Source organism: Phodopus roborovskii, unplaced genomic scaffold (genome assembly GCF_943737965.1).
Source record: "Phodopus roborovskii unplaced genomic scaffold, PHOROB, whole genome shotgun sequence".
Lineage (NCBI taxonomy): Eukaryota > Metazoa > Chordata > Mammalia > Rodentia > Cricetidae > Phodopus > Phodopus roborovskii.
In genome coordinates, this window is record NW_026125970.1 from 143,238 (window position 1) to 160,437 (window position 17,200).

A 17,200-nucleotide genomic window follows, 5' to 3' on the forward strand; every position below is an offset into this window, starting at 1 on the left:
TTGTGGAGCACATTCCCCATGAAGAGATACTCCCTTAGCCTAGAGGCAGGAGGGAGGGCCTAGACCCTACCCCAAATGACTTGACAGATTTTGATGATCCCTCCTGGAAGGTCTCACACTCCCTGGGGAGTTGGTGGGGAATGGGATGGGAGGGGGTGTCAGGTGGGGGCATGGGAGAATGGGAGAGGGAACTGGGATCGATATGTAAAATAAGAAAAATAATAATAATAATAACTAAAAAAGAAACAATTTAGGGAAGAAGAGTTTATTGGGTTCAATGTTTTGGGGGATACAATCTATCATGGTGGGAAAGGCAAGGTAGTGGGAGCATGGGGCAGCTGGTCACACTGCACTCAAGGTGGAGAAATAGAAAGAGATGAATGATGGCACCTAGGTCACACCCTCCTTTCACTAAATTAGGGGTACCAGTCCATGGGATGGTGTTGCTTACAATCATTGTAGGTCTTCCCTCCATAGTCAAACCTTGTGTCTCTTAGGTGATTTCAAACCTAGTCAAGTTGACAATGAGGTTTAAACCACCACACTGCATTTTGTTTCATTGGCATTTAGGGGCATCTGGTCTATGATCATGCCACCCTGAACTTGACATTGGATTTCATTTGATCTCAGATGCTAAGCAAGGTTAGGACCTAAATGGGAGACACTTGTTATAGGAGGTTTCATCTTACACATTGATAAAAGATACTCCAGATAAATGGAGATGGGGAGAGAAAGTTAGTAACTAGCCTTGCCTGAGACCCATTGATGACCTAAACCAGACAAAGCCCTTAGATGAATGAGGAGGAGTACAATGAGGTTTCCAGACACAGTCTGTCAAGAAGACAAGTACCACTGAACATTTTCAGTTGAACAGAAAGCATGATTCTTACATTGAGATAGAAGCCAACAAAAGAGAAGGCTTTTCTAAGATATTTAGAGATGATTAGGAAGCACTGACCAACATGGAAAATTTTGTAGTCACCTTTAAACTTGAGCTGAGAGACAGGATCTGGCTCTAAAACGAGTCTAGTACTGTCTTTTCAATGCCCATCATTGCTGAAGCCTTCCTTTGAATTGGGTCTAAGTCGCTTAACGTTGACTATCTTTTATGTTAGTTGCCGTTCCTGGATATGCATCTTTCATCAGCACAGTATCCCTGTGCTCCTGAGACAGTTCTAATGTGGCTGAAAATCACTGAAGGCAATTGCTCCTCTGGTCAAGTTCCTAAGATTCCCATGCATCATCACCATGCTAATTTCACAGATGATTCCTTTAGGGAAGGTTGTTTCAGTAACCTTTACTTTATTTTTTTTAATTTGTCTACCTCTTTTTGTTGTTTTGAGATAGGATTTTTCTGTGTAGACCTGGCTGTCCTGGAACTCACTCTGTAGACCAGGCTGGACTCAAACTCACAGAGATCCACCCCCCGCCTCTACTGTCTGGCTACCCTATCATATCTTACTTGGATGCATGCATTTCTTGCTGATTTCTGCCTTATATGGAGTGTATTCTTGGAATAGTAGCCAAAGTGTTTTCTCTCAAATGTAAACGTGATCATGCCACTTTTCTCTCTTAACTTTGTCATGTGCCCTGTTTTGGGTAGAATAAAGCCTTAATTTTGGGGGAAGCTTGAAAACGTAGACGCTTAGGGTTCCTAAGTTCTTAGATATAAACTGATATTAGTGCTGCCCCTGTTCCAGCACTGTCTAATACATAGTAGCCTGAATGTGAAAATACGTTAGTGTTACTGTGGCAAGTAAGACAGAATAACAGATTTCAGGCACTCATAATCAGTACAACTTCTGAGGAATGCACAGTGTATTCTAACAAATTAGACCCCTGTTGATAAGATTTGTCAAGTTGGGTAGTGGAGGTTATCTGAAGGCAGAACGGTCTGCTATGCAACTGAATATGGAAAAAGGAAAAAGTAGGTAGAAAACTTGTTCTATTTCTAAAGAATTTAAAAACTTGTTGTATGTGATCAATGTGTAGCCAAAGCCAAATGTATATCATTCCTGATCATGTAAACTTTAAATCTCTCTGTGTTTTATATTCTTAATATCTCCCATTTTGTTCCTGTCAGAAACATTACTCAATCAATCTTAACATAAGGTGTTATAGGAAACTTTCCCCTTTCTCTAAAATTTCCAATGTGGAGAAGTAGAAGAGGGTTTTGCTCTAATTGTGTGGCAACCTTACTGCTTGTGACTCAGTTGTAAGTACATAAAAAGTTGAGTAGTAAGGGAAACCTGGGTCTCAAAGTCTATGTACTTTGTTCAAGCAAATTGAAGACCCACCCAGAGGTAGAAATCTAAGCAAAGGGAGCTTCAGGAAGGAACCTCTTGATTATCTAGTTTCCGCTTAGGTCTTAGTTGGCAGCAGATGAAAAGCTGGGATATTTGTGGTAGGCGGGGCTACTAAGAGCTGATACTCCAAGAAGCAATGTGAACTCAGAATGTGCAGACACAGCAGAATTCTTAGCAATAAAACCATCTGGAGTCATTTAGTGTAGAGCCCTGGAGTCCACAGTATGGACTGGCCAGTACATAATATTTGTGAAAGAAAAAAAAATACAACACAAAGTAGTAGCTAAGAAAAATCAGAATCAGTACGGAATCTGCCCTAGTAATATTTCTACTTCAAATAGGTGTAAAGCATAAAACTGCTGTAGTCAAAACATCACATTTCCGTTTTGCTTGTGTGGGCCTGCTTATTCTCAGAAGATGCCAGACTGATGAGGACTTATGAGGTCTATGAAGTCAGTAGGTGACCAAAGCTATGACTCAACAGAGAGAAGGTATCTATCTCCTAAAAGCCTGGCATCAAATGCTGTCAGTTGTAGGAATTTAGTGCAGTCACAAGATCACTAGCAAGTTGTTTCCTTAATTGTAATAAGGGTCTCACAATTCCCACATATAAATGGTCTGGCAAAGAGTTTATGTGCAGGGCCTGGTGCAAAGGAAGTGTAACCACAAAGATAATATCTGGGAAGATCAGGAGGGAGCCATTTTGTGTTTATGATTTTCTGTTTTCCCTTAGTACAGCAGTATTCTTCTTTTTCTGTGTTGGGGAAGCTTTGTAACTGGACCTGACCATTAGGCGATCAGAAAACCAGGCTTATTGCTAGGCTCAGTTCAACTTTCTTTCTCTGACTTGTTTTCTTTCACAAATGAACTTGCTTCTTCCACAGATGGGCTTTTTCCTCCTATTTTAACACAGGCCAGTTAACACCAACAAGTCAAGATCCTACAGTCCAAATGGACCCTGGAATCAAGCTCTCAGCCAACCACTGATGCAAGGAATGTCCCTGAAAGATTGACAGTTTGCTTAGATCTTTCAGTACAGAAGCTGACTATAACACTGCTTGTTTCATTGTAAGTAGCTTTTATTCCTACTCAAATATAAATTCATACAATGCAACATCTCCATAAGACCACTAGCTTTGTAGGAAAGAAATTATATGCAAGGTGCTAGTATATTAAAGATCTAAAGTCATGAAGCTCCACCTCCTTAGTATGGTCTCTGGGTAGCAGCCAGAGAGCATAAAAACTTTTGTCATATAACTTCTCCACTTGAAGGTTTCTATTGTCTTCCTACAGGCCTCAGGGTAAAAATCACAGTTGGAATTTTCTTTCAGGCCCTCCTGGTGTAAAAGCAAGCTTTCTTCTCACCTTCATATCTTGTCACACAGGTCTCTGATGTTCTTGAGATCTGCCTACACCCTTTGTGCATGGCTGCTACCCCCAGCTGGAACAGTATCCCCACTGATGGCCTTCACATATCCTTCACATCCTTTCAGATCTTTCTGCCCAGATGACACCTTTTCAGAGACACCTTTTTTAAACAAAAGATCTCTCGTCCTACTTCATCTTTCTCTTTTCTTCCTTTCTCCAACTCTCTGATTAATGCAAGTCATAGTATTTATCACAAACTACTCAATTATGCCCTATACCCTAGCATCACATAATATAATACCTATGAGAATCTTTTTTTATTTTATAAATTTTTATTTAAGTTAGAAACAATCTTATTTTACATATCAATCCCTGTTCCCTCTCCCTCCCATCCTCCCATGTCCTACACGGACCTCCATCCCCCACCATTCCAACCCCCACCCCCATCTATTCCCCAGGGAGGGTGAGGCCTTCCATGGGATACCATCAAAGTCTGTCACATTATTTGGGCAGGGCCTACGCCCTTCCCACCTGTGGGAATATGCTGCCTTATACATTAATGCATGTACTACAGAGTCCATAGTAGATAGTCCATAAACATCAACGGAATCAAGATTTCTGTTGGTTATGACATCAGCAGACTGCCTAATCCTGTACTATATGGTTCTTTCAGGAACATTTGGTTTTAGACATAGCAATTAACCTTTTGCTAAATTCTTTATTGAATGTTGTTGGAATTTTTCATATAGGAAAGAAAGGATTGTATTATTTCATTAGAGGCAGCATCTGACTTTGTCTTAGAAAATTCCCTATGGACCAGACAGACATTTTCCAAGTGCTTATTGGTCACATAGTAAAATTATATTTTACAATTTTGTCAAGCATCAAGGTGAAATTCTTCTCTATAACTTTAATCAAACACACCCCAACTCCAATAAGATAATACGTTCCTTGAGGCCAATTGTTTTCCTGGGTTACATGCCCTCCATCTCTAGAGGATTCTTTCTATTCTCAGATTGGACTCAGAGACAATACTTCTAGGTGACAGAAAATTGTTATGTCATCAATGAAGAGTGAATCAAAATCCCAGCAGTTCAGTGAGTACTTGTTTTGGTCCATCGAAGCTAGTTTCTATAAAACATCATTATATACAATTCCACTGCTGCTCAGAATGTATTGGCTTCTAGTATTTCCCTGCTTCTTAGTCTTTTTGTCCATCTACTTTTAGCTTGGATTTTCTATCATGATTTCTACATTTTAATTTGATTGTGTGAACCTTATTTTCTGTCTCAGTAAACTGAATTTGAACTCCCCTCTAACTCCAAGTGTTCAGGAACAGATTAGATGTTCCTTTCAGCTTTTTCTCATGCAACGTTCTTTTCAGAGACTCACATGCTGCTCCCCGTTGTGTTGCCTATTTTTCTCCTTAAGCCTCTGAGAAGCAGTAAGATTTTTCAGATTCCTTGTGTGTGGAAGAGCCTTACTGCCACGGCTGCACCAATTTTTCTCTCATGTCATTTTCTTTGAATGTCTTTGTTATTATTTAAATTTTCCACCTGCTTTTTCTGGATTCACATTTGATATGGTGGAACCAAATACACCACCTTCACTAAAGACACAAGTCCTTCTCCTTTAGCCATGTATGGCTTCATTCCTGTTCAGACTGCAGCATACAACTGAGCTTGGAGCCTGTACTCTAGATCCAGACAGCCTGGGTTCATGGCCCAGTTCCACCCCTTATTAGCCTAGTGAGGTTTAGCTACTTAAGCTCAATTTCACAGTCCATATCATGGTGATGTAAATATTTGCCCACAGGTAAGTTGTGATGCTTAAATAAAGTGTTATAACACAAAACACTTGGAACAATTACTGCTTTGGTTCCTATTCTACAATTGTTTGCCCAAGTTTGGAATAAAGTGAAGTAGTGGAATTATGTTTCAGGCTTAGTTATCACCATTTAGTATAAACCTGGAAGACTTGTTTTTCTGGGTGGAGAAATGTTTTCTCTGCATGAAGGTTTCATCATCACAATCAAGCAGGCCTAGGAGCCCTGGCATTTAAAGTGGCTCCACTCTTTTATCTATGGCATGCTTATACCCTGGGAATGAGGACACAGAGCCAGCTGCTGAACTTCAACGGGATAACCAGTAGATTCTCTTTGACCTTCACTTTGCCGTGATCCCATGCCTATGGATGCCCAGGACTTGACATGGATATGCTTTGGATTTCATAATATATTCCACATTATTACTTCCTTGTGATCTCAGCTAAGTCTTAAGCAGGTAAGCCAGAGGGAAAGAGGTACTTGATGAAGTCAGCCATGGAACTAGAGTTTAACACATCTCCTGAGAAACAGAAAATGACAGCTCCAAAGTTGGCCAACGCCACTATGGGAGGATTAAAACTACATAGTGGAGAATAGTCTTATAATTTCTTAAATTGGAAGACAAATAATTGTTTTTAAATAAAGCTTATGAAGACAAAGGCAAAGTTGCTTATTTAAAAATAAAACTGTTAAACAGTTAAACAAGGAAGTGAATTTTGTGAACATCCTCTTGAAATTAAAAGAAAGAATGGGGATGGGAGGTGGTGGTGCATGCCTTTAATACCAGCACTTGGGAGGCAGAGGCAGGAGGATCTCTGTGAGTTTGAGGCCAGCCTAATCTACAGAGAGAGATCCAGGAGAGTCAGGGCTTTACAGAGAAACCCTGTCTTGAAAAACAAACAAACAAACAAACAAACAACAGCAAAAAAGAAAGGATGGAAATCATATTGATAGTATTATCAGAGACAGTTGCAAGTTCCAATATGTCTCCCATGGTTTCTAATTCTAGCCTCATTTTTGTTACTGTAAAATTATAGTAACCTACAGTGTATCTTTAACAGCTTTTAAGGGACATATTAACTGAATGTCCAAGTTTTGATTTGGCCATAAAATGTTAGCAGAGCTAAGGTTTTCTAGGATTAATGAATAACATGTCTTTATTTAGTTTACTTAAAAAAAATCATCCTAAAAAAATCTGTTTACATATCTGTCCTCTCCAGGATTAACTTCATATTGGTTCAGCAGCTTGTTTACTGTTCTCTTCTGTTTCTTCTTCTGCTTTTTTTTTTTTTTTTGTCTTCCCTTCTCAGTGCCCAACCCAAGTTCAAAGGCTGATGAGAGAGAAAATCTCATGAAGAGATTTTACTCTAGGGAAAGTTGCTCAGTGGATGGGATCTTGGCGCAGGGGGAAAGATGTCAAGCTCCTCCTGGCTCCTGCTCAGCCTTGTTGCTGTAACTACTGCTCAGTCCATCATCGAAGAACAGGCCAAGACATTTTTAGACAAGTTTAACCAGGAAGCTGAAGACCTGTCTTATCAAAGTTCACTTGCTTCTTGGAATTATAACACCAATATTACTGAGGAGAATGCCCAAAAGATGGTGAGTTCTTGAGGCTACTTAGGGGGTACTGATTGCTTATTAAAGATTAGACTTACTGCTTATAAGACTGGATAGGGGAATGAATCCTAGAAATCTCTGAAGTGTGAGGTTGAATGATTGCCTCTGTAGCTCTGATCCTACTATTCCACATGACTAAATTCAATTGACCTTAGAGTTCATTTGAAAAAATTGTTACGAATGAATTCTATGACCAGATTCCAGAGATGATTCCAGAACTGAGTGAAAATGTTTGATAAAGTTACCATCACTATTCTCATTGTACTTGGCATGCAAAGCACTCATGGAAATGTAAATTATTGAGTCAATAATTTTCTTTAGCCTATAATGCCAACAGGACTATCTGAGGACTACAAATGACATATTAACTGAAAAATACAAGTGGAGATTTAGTGAAGGCAGCAGCTTAGTAATTAAGGTAACCATGGCTTAGGTGAAACTGGACTCGGGAATTCCTTCTTTCATTGTTACAGAGCTCTGAGGAATTTCCAAAGGTCACAGAAGAAAAGCTATAATTAAACCAGTCCTGAAAACTCTCAGCCTACTCTGAGAAAGCAGCATATTTTGCTTGACAAGTACAAAGACTTAGAGTTACTTTTTCTCACAGATCCTGAAGTGCCTTTTAAGTATATTTAAGTGGTGGAAAATTGACAACTACTTAAGAAAATATTTTGTGCCCCCCATGCTTTCCTCCAAAACTGTAGCTTAGAAGCCTCATTCCTTTCAAATGATAAGGGTGTTGTGTATTTAAATTACTGCCATTCACAGAACAGAGTAAATCTGAAAATTGCTGTCTCCTTTGAAATCCTAAGCTATTTTTCCAAAGTTCAAGAAAAGCAAGGAGATCCTTGACAATCTAATGTTGCCAAGTGAGTTGCGTTTGTCTGTTCCCACATTTTAGTCTTACCCATGTTCTCTTTAGTGTAACATTTTTTTCTCAATTTTTATTTGATATTTGTTGGAGGTGCCTGAAGTGTACCATAGATTTTATCAGCTGAATAGTTCATGGGGAGACTAACATCATGCTTGAATGCTGGCTAGCCTGGAGCTAGACTACTTACATTCAAATCCTGACCCCACCACTTTTTAGGTGGGTGAACTTGAATTAGTTAATTAGACAATCTGGATCTTAGTTATTTTTTGCTTTAAGAATTATTTTTATTATTTTAAAATCATGCTGAAGTTACAGGCTGTTGTATGCCACCAGGCATAGATGCTGAGTACCAAGCTTGCATCCTCTGCAAGGGAAGTACATTCTCTTACCCAACCACTGAGCCATCTTCCTACCCAAGTCTTAGTTGATTTACCTGTGAAAAAAATAAATAATACTCATATATGCTTCATCAGGTATACAAAAACACCAGAATGATACTTGATACTTATGGGCTTAGGAGAAAAGGAAGACATTGTTGTTATTAGTGTAATGGGGAGTTAGGGTCTTTGAAGAGTTTTGTAACAGTTCTTTTGAGGGCCTATATATGCAGAAGTCATATTATAGATTGAGATGTGATGATATTTGTTGAAACCATCTTTGAGATTATTATGGTGTTGAGATTTGGCTCAGTGGCACAGTTCAAAGAAAGGGTAATATCATTTTTTTTTTAAAATAAAGTATACAGTTTGATTAGAGCAAAAGAGTAGAAATGGAAGACTATAAATTATCAGGTGTTTTAAACTGGAGAAAATTGTGTACCCTTTAAAACAAAAAAAGAACATTTAAATGAAAGAAAAATTACAAGGGACTCCGTATCCCCTTTGCCAGGAAGAGGTAAAGGGCTTTTCAAAGCCCTCAGGTGAACTGGTGTGGGTTTACCTGCACAGGGAGACAATTGTGGGAGAGGGAAATGGCTCATCTTCCCATTCTCTCCTAGTTTCATGTGTAGAGAATCTCTTTATAGGCTAGGCAGTGGACAGGTATCACACAAGTTCTAAGATGAGGTTGCTGAGATACACTGTGTATAATGAGTGTACATGGAGTGTGAACTTGGGCCAAACAGCCTGGGTTCAGTTTCTCCTTTGAATCTTAGAAGCTGAAGGTCTTGATTAAGTGTCTTATTGAAAATAGATTTTTCTCCTTGTATACTATATCCTGGTGTCAGTGTCCCCCTCAGTCACTCCCTATCTTCTCTCCTATCTGGATTTACTCTCTGTATGTCTCTCATTAGAAAACATGCAAACTTCTAAAAGATAATAATAAAATGAAATAGGATAAGATAGAACAAAAACTAACACATCAGATTAGGACAAAACAAACAGAAGGGGGAAAAGCCCAAGAAAAGGCTCAAGAAACAGCTATAACCCCAGAGACCCATTTGTTCACACACTCAAGAATCCCACACAAAAACACTAAACTGGAAATTATAAAATGTACACAAGGAACCTGTGTGTGTCACACACACACACACACACACACACAGAGAGAGAGAGAGAGAGAGAGAGAGAGAGAGAGAAAGAGAGAGAGAGATACATAAAATAAAAATATGATGAAACTAAAAACAAAATAAAAAAGCAAAAGCCATGACATGACATTATGAGACAAGTATCCTCCAAAGATGCCTTTGTATTTGTTTTCTGTTGACCATCTATCGCTGGGCATGCATCCTACCCTTAAGAGTAGTTTGTTTTCCCAGTGAGACTCCCTTGGAGAAAATTCAATTTTCATTCACCAGTGGTCATCAATTGGAGATAACTTCAGGGTTAGACCTCATCTGGCGCAGACCCGTGCAGGCCTTGTGCATGTTGTCACAATCTATGTGAGTTTGTATGTGCATTGATCCTGTTGTGTGTTTCCTTGGTGTGGTCCATCCCCTGTGGATCTTACACCTTTTCTGCCTCCTCTTCCTCAGAGTTCCCTGAGCTCTGGGTGAGGGGTGAATTTGCTGGAGACTTCTCTTTTAGGACTAAGTGTTCCAAGGTCTCTCACTCTGTACATGTATCTGGCTGTGAGTCTCTATTTGTTCCCATCTAGTTGAGTAAGTGTGTTAACTTCCTTCAGACCCATTTGACTCAGATCTAAAGTGAATAAGATTATGATCACAGTATTAATAATGTAGTATATACTATAAGGGAATGCTGAATTTATTAAATATACAAAGTGTTTGTTTGTAATTTGATATCATACCAGCCATTTATTTTGAACTTCATAAACATTATTCAGTTGGTTTGCATTTTGAAAAGTGCATGGTGTCACTGATATCGCAAATGTCCAGGTTTTATTTTTAAACTTTTTTTTGTTGTGTAGTATGAAAATGTAAGCCAGAACCTTGTGCATGCCAGGTAAGTATCCAGCGCTGAGCAATATGCTCAGCTCAGGTGGTTTAAATAAAAATTGGCCTGGAAAGGTCAGATTTGAAGGAAACTACATTCTTTCATTTCTGAGGCTCTTCAGAGATTCACAGAACAGCTGCTGGGAAATAGGTTTCTGGGAAAAAGCCATCATGTTCCTTCCTTTGCCTGCTTCTTGGCCTTGTCAGTGGAGAATTTAGGGTCAAGAATTAAGAAATAGCAACCTTTGTCTGTGTATTTTCACAGCAAGCCTTCCCTGGGCAAAGGGGAGAATGTGTTCCCATAAATTTACATACTGCAGACTTTACTCTGTTTTATCATAGATCAACACTTCTTCTTAGAAATGTACTGACTTGCAGAGTTAGAAATTGTGAGTTTGCTTTAATGAGACTATCTGATGATCTAGTTTATCTTGTGGGGGGAGTTAATGGAAAATGAACTTCTTGGACAGAAAAAATAAATAGTTCTGGAATTTCCAGAGCTTAACATTTGCTTAGCAGGAACTGAGACTTAACAGAAACCCAATAAAATACTTGAAATTACCACTGATATCTTTGAGGTCATTAGGTTCTTCTGATCTTAGCAGTGTGATACATTTATTGCTTCTGGAAGGTTTTGCAAGTTTTGAAAAAAGTTGCCCCATAAAATAAGTATGTATAAAATGCCCCGAAAAGGTTTTTAGAAGATCACTAATGCATAAGCAAGTATTTGATAAGAATAATCCTAACTATAACAAAAACATTTACCACCAGAAGTTGTCATATATTATGGAATTGCATGAGTTGGAACTGATCTGGAAAATCCAAGTTGGGTGTAAGTTGGTTGTTACAGGGAGCTGATGAACCATACAAAATAGTTTCAGATCACAAAGGACCTACAGGTCATTTTGGATTGTCTCCTGAAGACATTAACTAAATACATTTCCCCAACCACAACGATTAGCATTGTTCAGATGGTTCTGAACATAATACTGGTGTTCAGATGTAAAAAAAAAAAAAAAAAAAAAAAAGGAGGCAGAAAGGAAGGAAGGAAAGGAGAGAGGGAGGGAGGAACCCTTGCCCTCCCCCCAAGAATAATCAGAATGAGTTAAGAAAGAAGGGGGTTGGAGTGGGCTGAGGGCTGCAGGAAACCTCACTAAAGGAAACGTGTGACCTGGAACAGGAAAGGACAGAGTGTTGACAATTGCATTGACCCAATATTTTTCTACCTGAAAGGCAATTCAGCTGGAAGCACAACTGAGATAAATTCAGAGTAAACAGAGGAAAGCACTACTTACACCACAGGTGGTGAAGCTGATAAGACCTGTAAAACTTTAACCTAAAAAATGTGAGACATCGAAAAGTCCAAATAGGTTTTCAAAGCATTTAATCAAACATGTGGGTTGCATCTCCACCTTTGGTTAAGGAAGTATGGTCAATTGCATTGATGGACTCAGGAGGTCTTCATCTTTTCCCATAATAATGTAAGGTCACGCCACTTTGCAGTGCCATCCCATTGCAGGTTCTGGGAGTGTATACTTCATCATTTGTCTCGATTTGTGTTAAGCAGGGCTGATGACAACAGTAGCTTAATGGGCTTGAACAATGGGGCTTGTCCTTCACACCTTTGTCTTTGCCAAGAGAACCGGTTTAGACTAGCCATCTATTAAGTAGTTGCCCAAGTAGAAGCCAACTTCCAGAGTTGCATGCAAATCTAGCCAAGATCAGCAGAGGTGTCTGCCAACTCTGAGTTATTTTAGGCACATAAACAATAAACACTTATGCTATTGAGGCTTTTTGGTTGTTTCTTAGATAGTATTATCATTGCAATAGGTAATTGATATAGGATAGGAAATTAAGTTTATGACATTTGTGTGTCCATGCCCTATCATGGTGACATTACTGAGGGCCACCTGCTCTTTGCTTATTGTCTCCTGAGGTAACTTTCAGGAGTCAGGAAGTTGAGGTTACTAGCCTACAGACGTAGCATAGTATGATATTACTTAGATAACATGGTGAGAGATGCCTGAAAATAAAAGAAGGCCTCAAACTATGATGCCCTAAAAGAGTGAGGCAGGAACCAGAAAATAGGGATAATGAAAAGCTTGGCTCAAACCAGGCTTCTAAAGCTACCTACTTTTCTTCGCTGTTGTGGTGTGTGTGGCTAACTCCATCCATAATATGGTCTTTTTATGGGACTTTTAAGATTATGCCATTTGTGTTCAAGAAATAAAAGCAAAGATCACCCTATTCTCCAATGAATTTGAGTGAAAACTGGTAAGATAATTCTATATAATTCCAACATGAGTCATTGGAGAATAGCCAAGCTGGGTCTATGAAGTGTCTTAGTTAGGGTTTCTGTTGGTGTGGTAAAACACTGACCAAAAGCAACTCGGACAGGGAAGGATTTACTTCATCATACTTGTCCAAAGAACCACCAATGGAAGTCAGGGTAGAGGAACTCAGAGCAGGAACTGGAGGCAGGAACTGAAGCAGAAGCCATGGAGGAATGCTGCTTACTGACTTGCTCCTGGTGACTTGCTTAGTTTCTTTCTTAGGCACCCTAAGACCATCTACCCAGGGTGGGAAAGCACCACACACATTGTGCAGGGCCCTTTCATATCAAACATGAATCCATAAATTGCTCCACAGGCTTGACAATAGGTCAGTTTTATGGAGGCATTTATTTGCTCAGTTGATGTTCTTTCTTCCTAAATGACCCTAGCATCTATCAAGTTAAAAAAAAAAACCCTAGGACAATAATTAATTGACATAGCATGACACACATGTTTTAGCTACATTCAAATACATATCTAGTTAAAAACGTCATCACTGTGTGGACAACTGGAAATGTTCCCCAGGAAAGATGACTTTTCCATTTGCATCCATGTCTCTGCACTAATAGGCTAGTTTAGAAGTGAACATAAAAAAGTTGTTTGTTTGAAGCAGAGGTTTGCAGATAGTTAAAAAAATCCAGTGAAAATTATTCACAGACTCTTGTAATATGCTGCACAACACATTTTTTATTACAGAAAATGGTAAACTCAGTATCCAGCAGCTAAAGGGTAATCAATTTCTCAGTAAAATGACACTACGTTTTTGGCATGACACTTTCTTTGTAGTTTACAGTGGTTTAATTTTTGAAATAAGATTTTTGTACATCTTCCACAAAGGCACAGGTGTGGGTATGATGTGTATGTTGCCAGAGGTTAGCCATGCATGTCATTCTCCACATCAGCCACCTTATTTTTGAGACAGGGTTTTTTGTTGTTGTTTTTGTTTGTTTTTCTTTGAAGACAGGATTTCTCTGTGTAACATCTCTGGCTGTCCCGGAATTGCTTTGTAGACTAGGCTGGCCTCTAACCCACAGAGATTCCTCTGCCTCTGCTTCCTGAGTGCTGGGATCAAAGGTGTGCACTACACATCCTAACCTATGTCTGGCTTTTTAACATGGGTTCTGGAGATTAAAGTCAGCTCATGATGTTTGCATGGTAAGCACTTTGCGTTCTAAGCCATCTCCTCCACCCTTAAAACTCCATTTTATTTGCTAATTCAATTCAATCCTGACCTTCCTGCACACAAAGACCCCATGTTTTAGGGAGAAACTGGGGCCTCCTAGCAACACTTTCAAAGCAGGCATGCTTGGTTTTTAATAACAAGGTCAGAAACTCTGCAGCAGCATAGAAAGTCTCTGGATCATTTTAATCCTAGAGAGAGCAAGAGGATTCCAGAATTTAGCAGTAACTATAGCAACTTCCCCCTTACACCCGTCCATGTCCCTGAAGAGAGTTTTGAAGATTACCTTGCAATTCTTTCTTGTTTTGTTTGTTTTTTTTTTGTTGTTTTTTTTTCAGAAGAGAGAGAGAGAGAGAGAGATATTCTCATGGTGATCTCTAGCGCCCTTCAGCTTTTCTGCTGGGTGTCTGGGCATACCCATTTCTCTTTCCTATGCCTGTCTTCAGGGTAACTCAGAGGCTGATAGTGCTAAATAAATTGTTATTCTCTATCCAAGCAAAGAATGTTGGCTTAATCCTTGTCTCTAACGGCTCCTCATTATGCTTCATGACACTCATAATACCCCTATGTGAAAATAAGAATAAGGGAAGTGTCATTGCAAAACAAGTAAACCGGAATTCAGAGCTGAGTACTTTTTTCCCCTGAAGATTAAAAGAAAATAATAATCCAGGTGTGGTGGTGCATGCCTTTAATCCCAGCACGCAGTGGCAGAGGCAGGTGGATCTCTGTGACTTTGAAGCCAGGCTGGTCTACAAATCGAGTTCCTGGACAGCTAAGGCTACATACTCTGTCTTGAAAAACAAAATGAAATGAAACAACAGCAACAACAAACAACCAAAAACAAAAAAAGTAAAATAAAAGTTTCCAAATATTCAAAAACTTAAAAATGTCAACCCTTTCATACAAAATATGGAAAGGTTTTGGAATTCTAGAATGGCATGACAGGATTCATATAACTTGTGTTACCCACGCCAGTGAATAAAATACATTTATTTTTTCATGTTGCAAGTCTTTGGGTATGTTTAAAAGATGACCAAGGCAGATTTGTTGTCAAAGCTTGATGTGGTTTTGATGGCCATATCTGGAAAGCAGCCCAGCATATGGGGCTTGAGGATGGAACTTTTCCTTGGAGATTGTTGGACTGTAAGGTCTCAGAGCTAAGCTTCTCTGCAGCTTTTCCTTTTTGGTCTTCAGAGAACTTTCATAGGTGTAGGGCTGGGAGGTTGCCAATGGTCTAGCTCCAGTGAGCTCTAGAAAAAGAGAAAATAAGACAGCAGTGCTTTATATCTCAAGCAACTTACCACAAGAAGAAACTGTTCTTATCTGTGTCACAGTTTTCAATGGGGTAGGTGCATATTTTAGCATATAAATGTTTCACAGGCCTCAAAAGTTATGATAGTTCATAATCAAAAGCAGGGATCAACAATCAACAAACTGTTGAGCAGTGCCTCTTCTTGATTCTCGTGTCTTATGGTTTCTTCATAATCACCCAGCTGTGCAGTTGTACAGAGAAAGCAGCCATAGACACTATGGCATAAATGGGTGTGTGGCTTACCAATAAAACTTTATTGATGAAAGAACAGGTGATACCTGAGCTTGGCCCAAGGGCTATAATTTATCAGCCCTGATTAAAGGATGAAGCACTGATTTATAATTTTGAAAATAAATAAGTATAGGTCATAAAGACTTGCCTAGGAAATAAGAAAATTTTATAGTACTAATTCTATGTAATTATATTAATAACATAGATAGCTAGATTCATTTCATTCACTCCAGAATATGGTGGGTTTTAATTTCACTATCTTTTAAATGAATTTTTAGACGATAACATGTGAAATAAGGGGACTCATTGGAGCATTTTCATGCATACTTTGTTCATGTTCAATGCCCACTCTCCTGTTCTTTTGCTCGTCTGTCTTCCCCGCAGAGGGCCTCCTTCTGCTTTTATGTCATATTCTGCCTTTTTTTCTCTTTCCTCTTTTCTTCTCACCTCCCTTAACATGGATTTTTATCCCCTGCCATTGTCTCTTTTTGAGTTTTTACACACACACACACACACACACACACACACACACACACACACACACACAAACACACACACACACACACACAAACACACACACACACACACACACTCACCATGGGAGTAGGGGAGGAAGCTAGAGACAGAAAGAGGAGGGAGACTAAAGAGGGAGAGAGAGAGAGAGAGAGAGAGAGAGAGAGAGAGAGAGAGAGAGAAATATGTGTTATTTGATAAAATTATTGCTTAAATAAAAGTGACACAATTTGGGTAGGGGACAGTAGACCTATGTCCTAACACAAAATCTCACAAACAGACATTTAAAACCATAATGAAATTATCAGATTTAATTTACACAAATAGACTATGTTCTTGAAAAAGTGAAAGTAGAATTTAATATTTTATACTTGTAGTCCTTGTAATTACAAGGAAGTCTCACTGAATAGAAATACAGTATTCTTTACAGTTATAAATGGAAGTCAGAGAGCGAATGTCCCATGATTGTTCTAAAAACGTGACTTGTTCCCAAACCCCTATGGGTGTATGTAGAAAACTTGGCTGTTTCAGTTATTTCTTGTCAGCTTTTTGCATAGAGAGGGTGTGGAAAGCTATTCAATTCATCCCGCCTTGCTCCTTGAAGATGAGGAGCTATATAAGCTGTTGTCTAAGCTTTGCTTTATACATCAGTCATGTCCATAACTTGCATGTTGGCAGCAGCCACTGTCTAAACAATTGAATAAGTGTATATGAACTGGCTTTGAGTCTGCATAACAGATAGGCTGTTTATTTTATATAGGCTCAGGAGCCTTAAAGGGGGGTATGGAAAAAACTGTAAACTAAAATGTAAAAGGATAGTTTGGGAAAGAGCATTATTCAGGAGGCAAAATGCAAGTCAAGGTAAAGGAAATTTTAAGTCTCATAATGTGTAACACACACACACACACACACACACACACACACATTTGTTCTACAGTTTTTTGTGGGCACACATGCTTCTTCTCTTTTTAGGTCTCATCATGATGCACTGAAGGTGCTGTCTAGAGCTTGTGTATCCAATCTCACTGCCAAGCTAGGTGTGGCTAGGGTGGACATTAAGGTTTTTGCACATTGCTGAAGTGAGGTTCTTGGTTTATTGCAGGATATTAGTCAGTGGTCAGCCTCAGTTTCTTGCCATAAAGTCCTTTCTGTGGAATAGTTCATTGCATGGTATTTTGCTGCATTATAGCCCACAAGGTAATGGGCCTGCTAACAAGATAAAAATGACAGTCATACATAATGTAAATAA

At 39.1% G+C, this 17,200-nt stretch overlaps 1 protein-coding gene across 1 annotated transcript in view; it reads left to right on the top strand.

Annotated features, from left to right (window-relative positions):
* The first annotated feature begins 5,744 nt into the window (after positions 1–5,744).
* Ace2 (angiotensin converting enzyme 2) overlaps positions 5,745–17,200 on the top strand; it is a 50,217-nt gene continuing 38,761 nt past the window's right edge. Inside the window, exons 1-2 of the mRNA XM_051179209.1 lie at positions 5,745–5,956; positions 6,810–7,098. Coding sequence (XP_051035166.1) covers positions 6,913–7,098 — 186 coding nt within the window. The 5' untranslated portion in view covers positions 5,745–5,956; positions 6,810–6,912. The remainder of the gene's footprint in view (positions 5,957–6,809; positions 7,099–17,200) is intronic.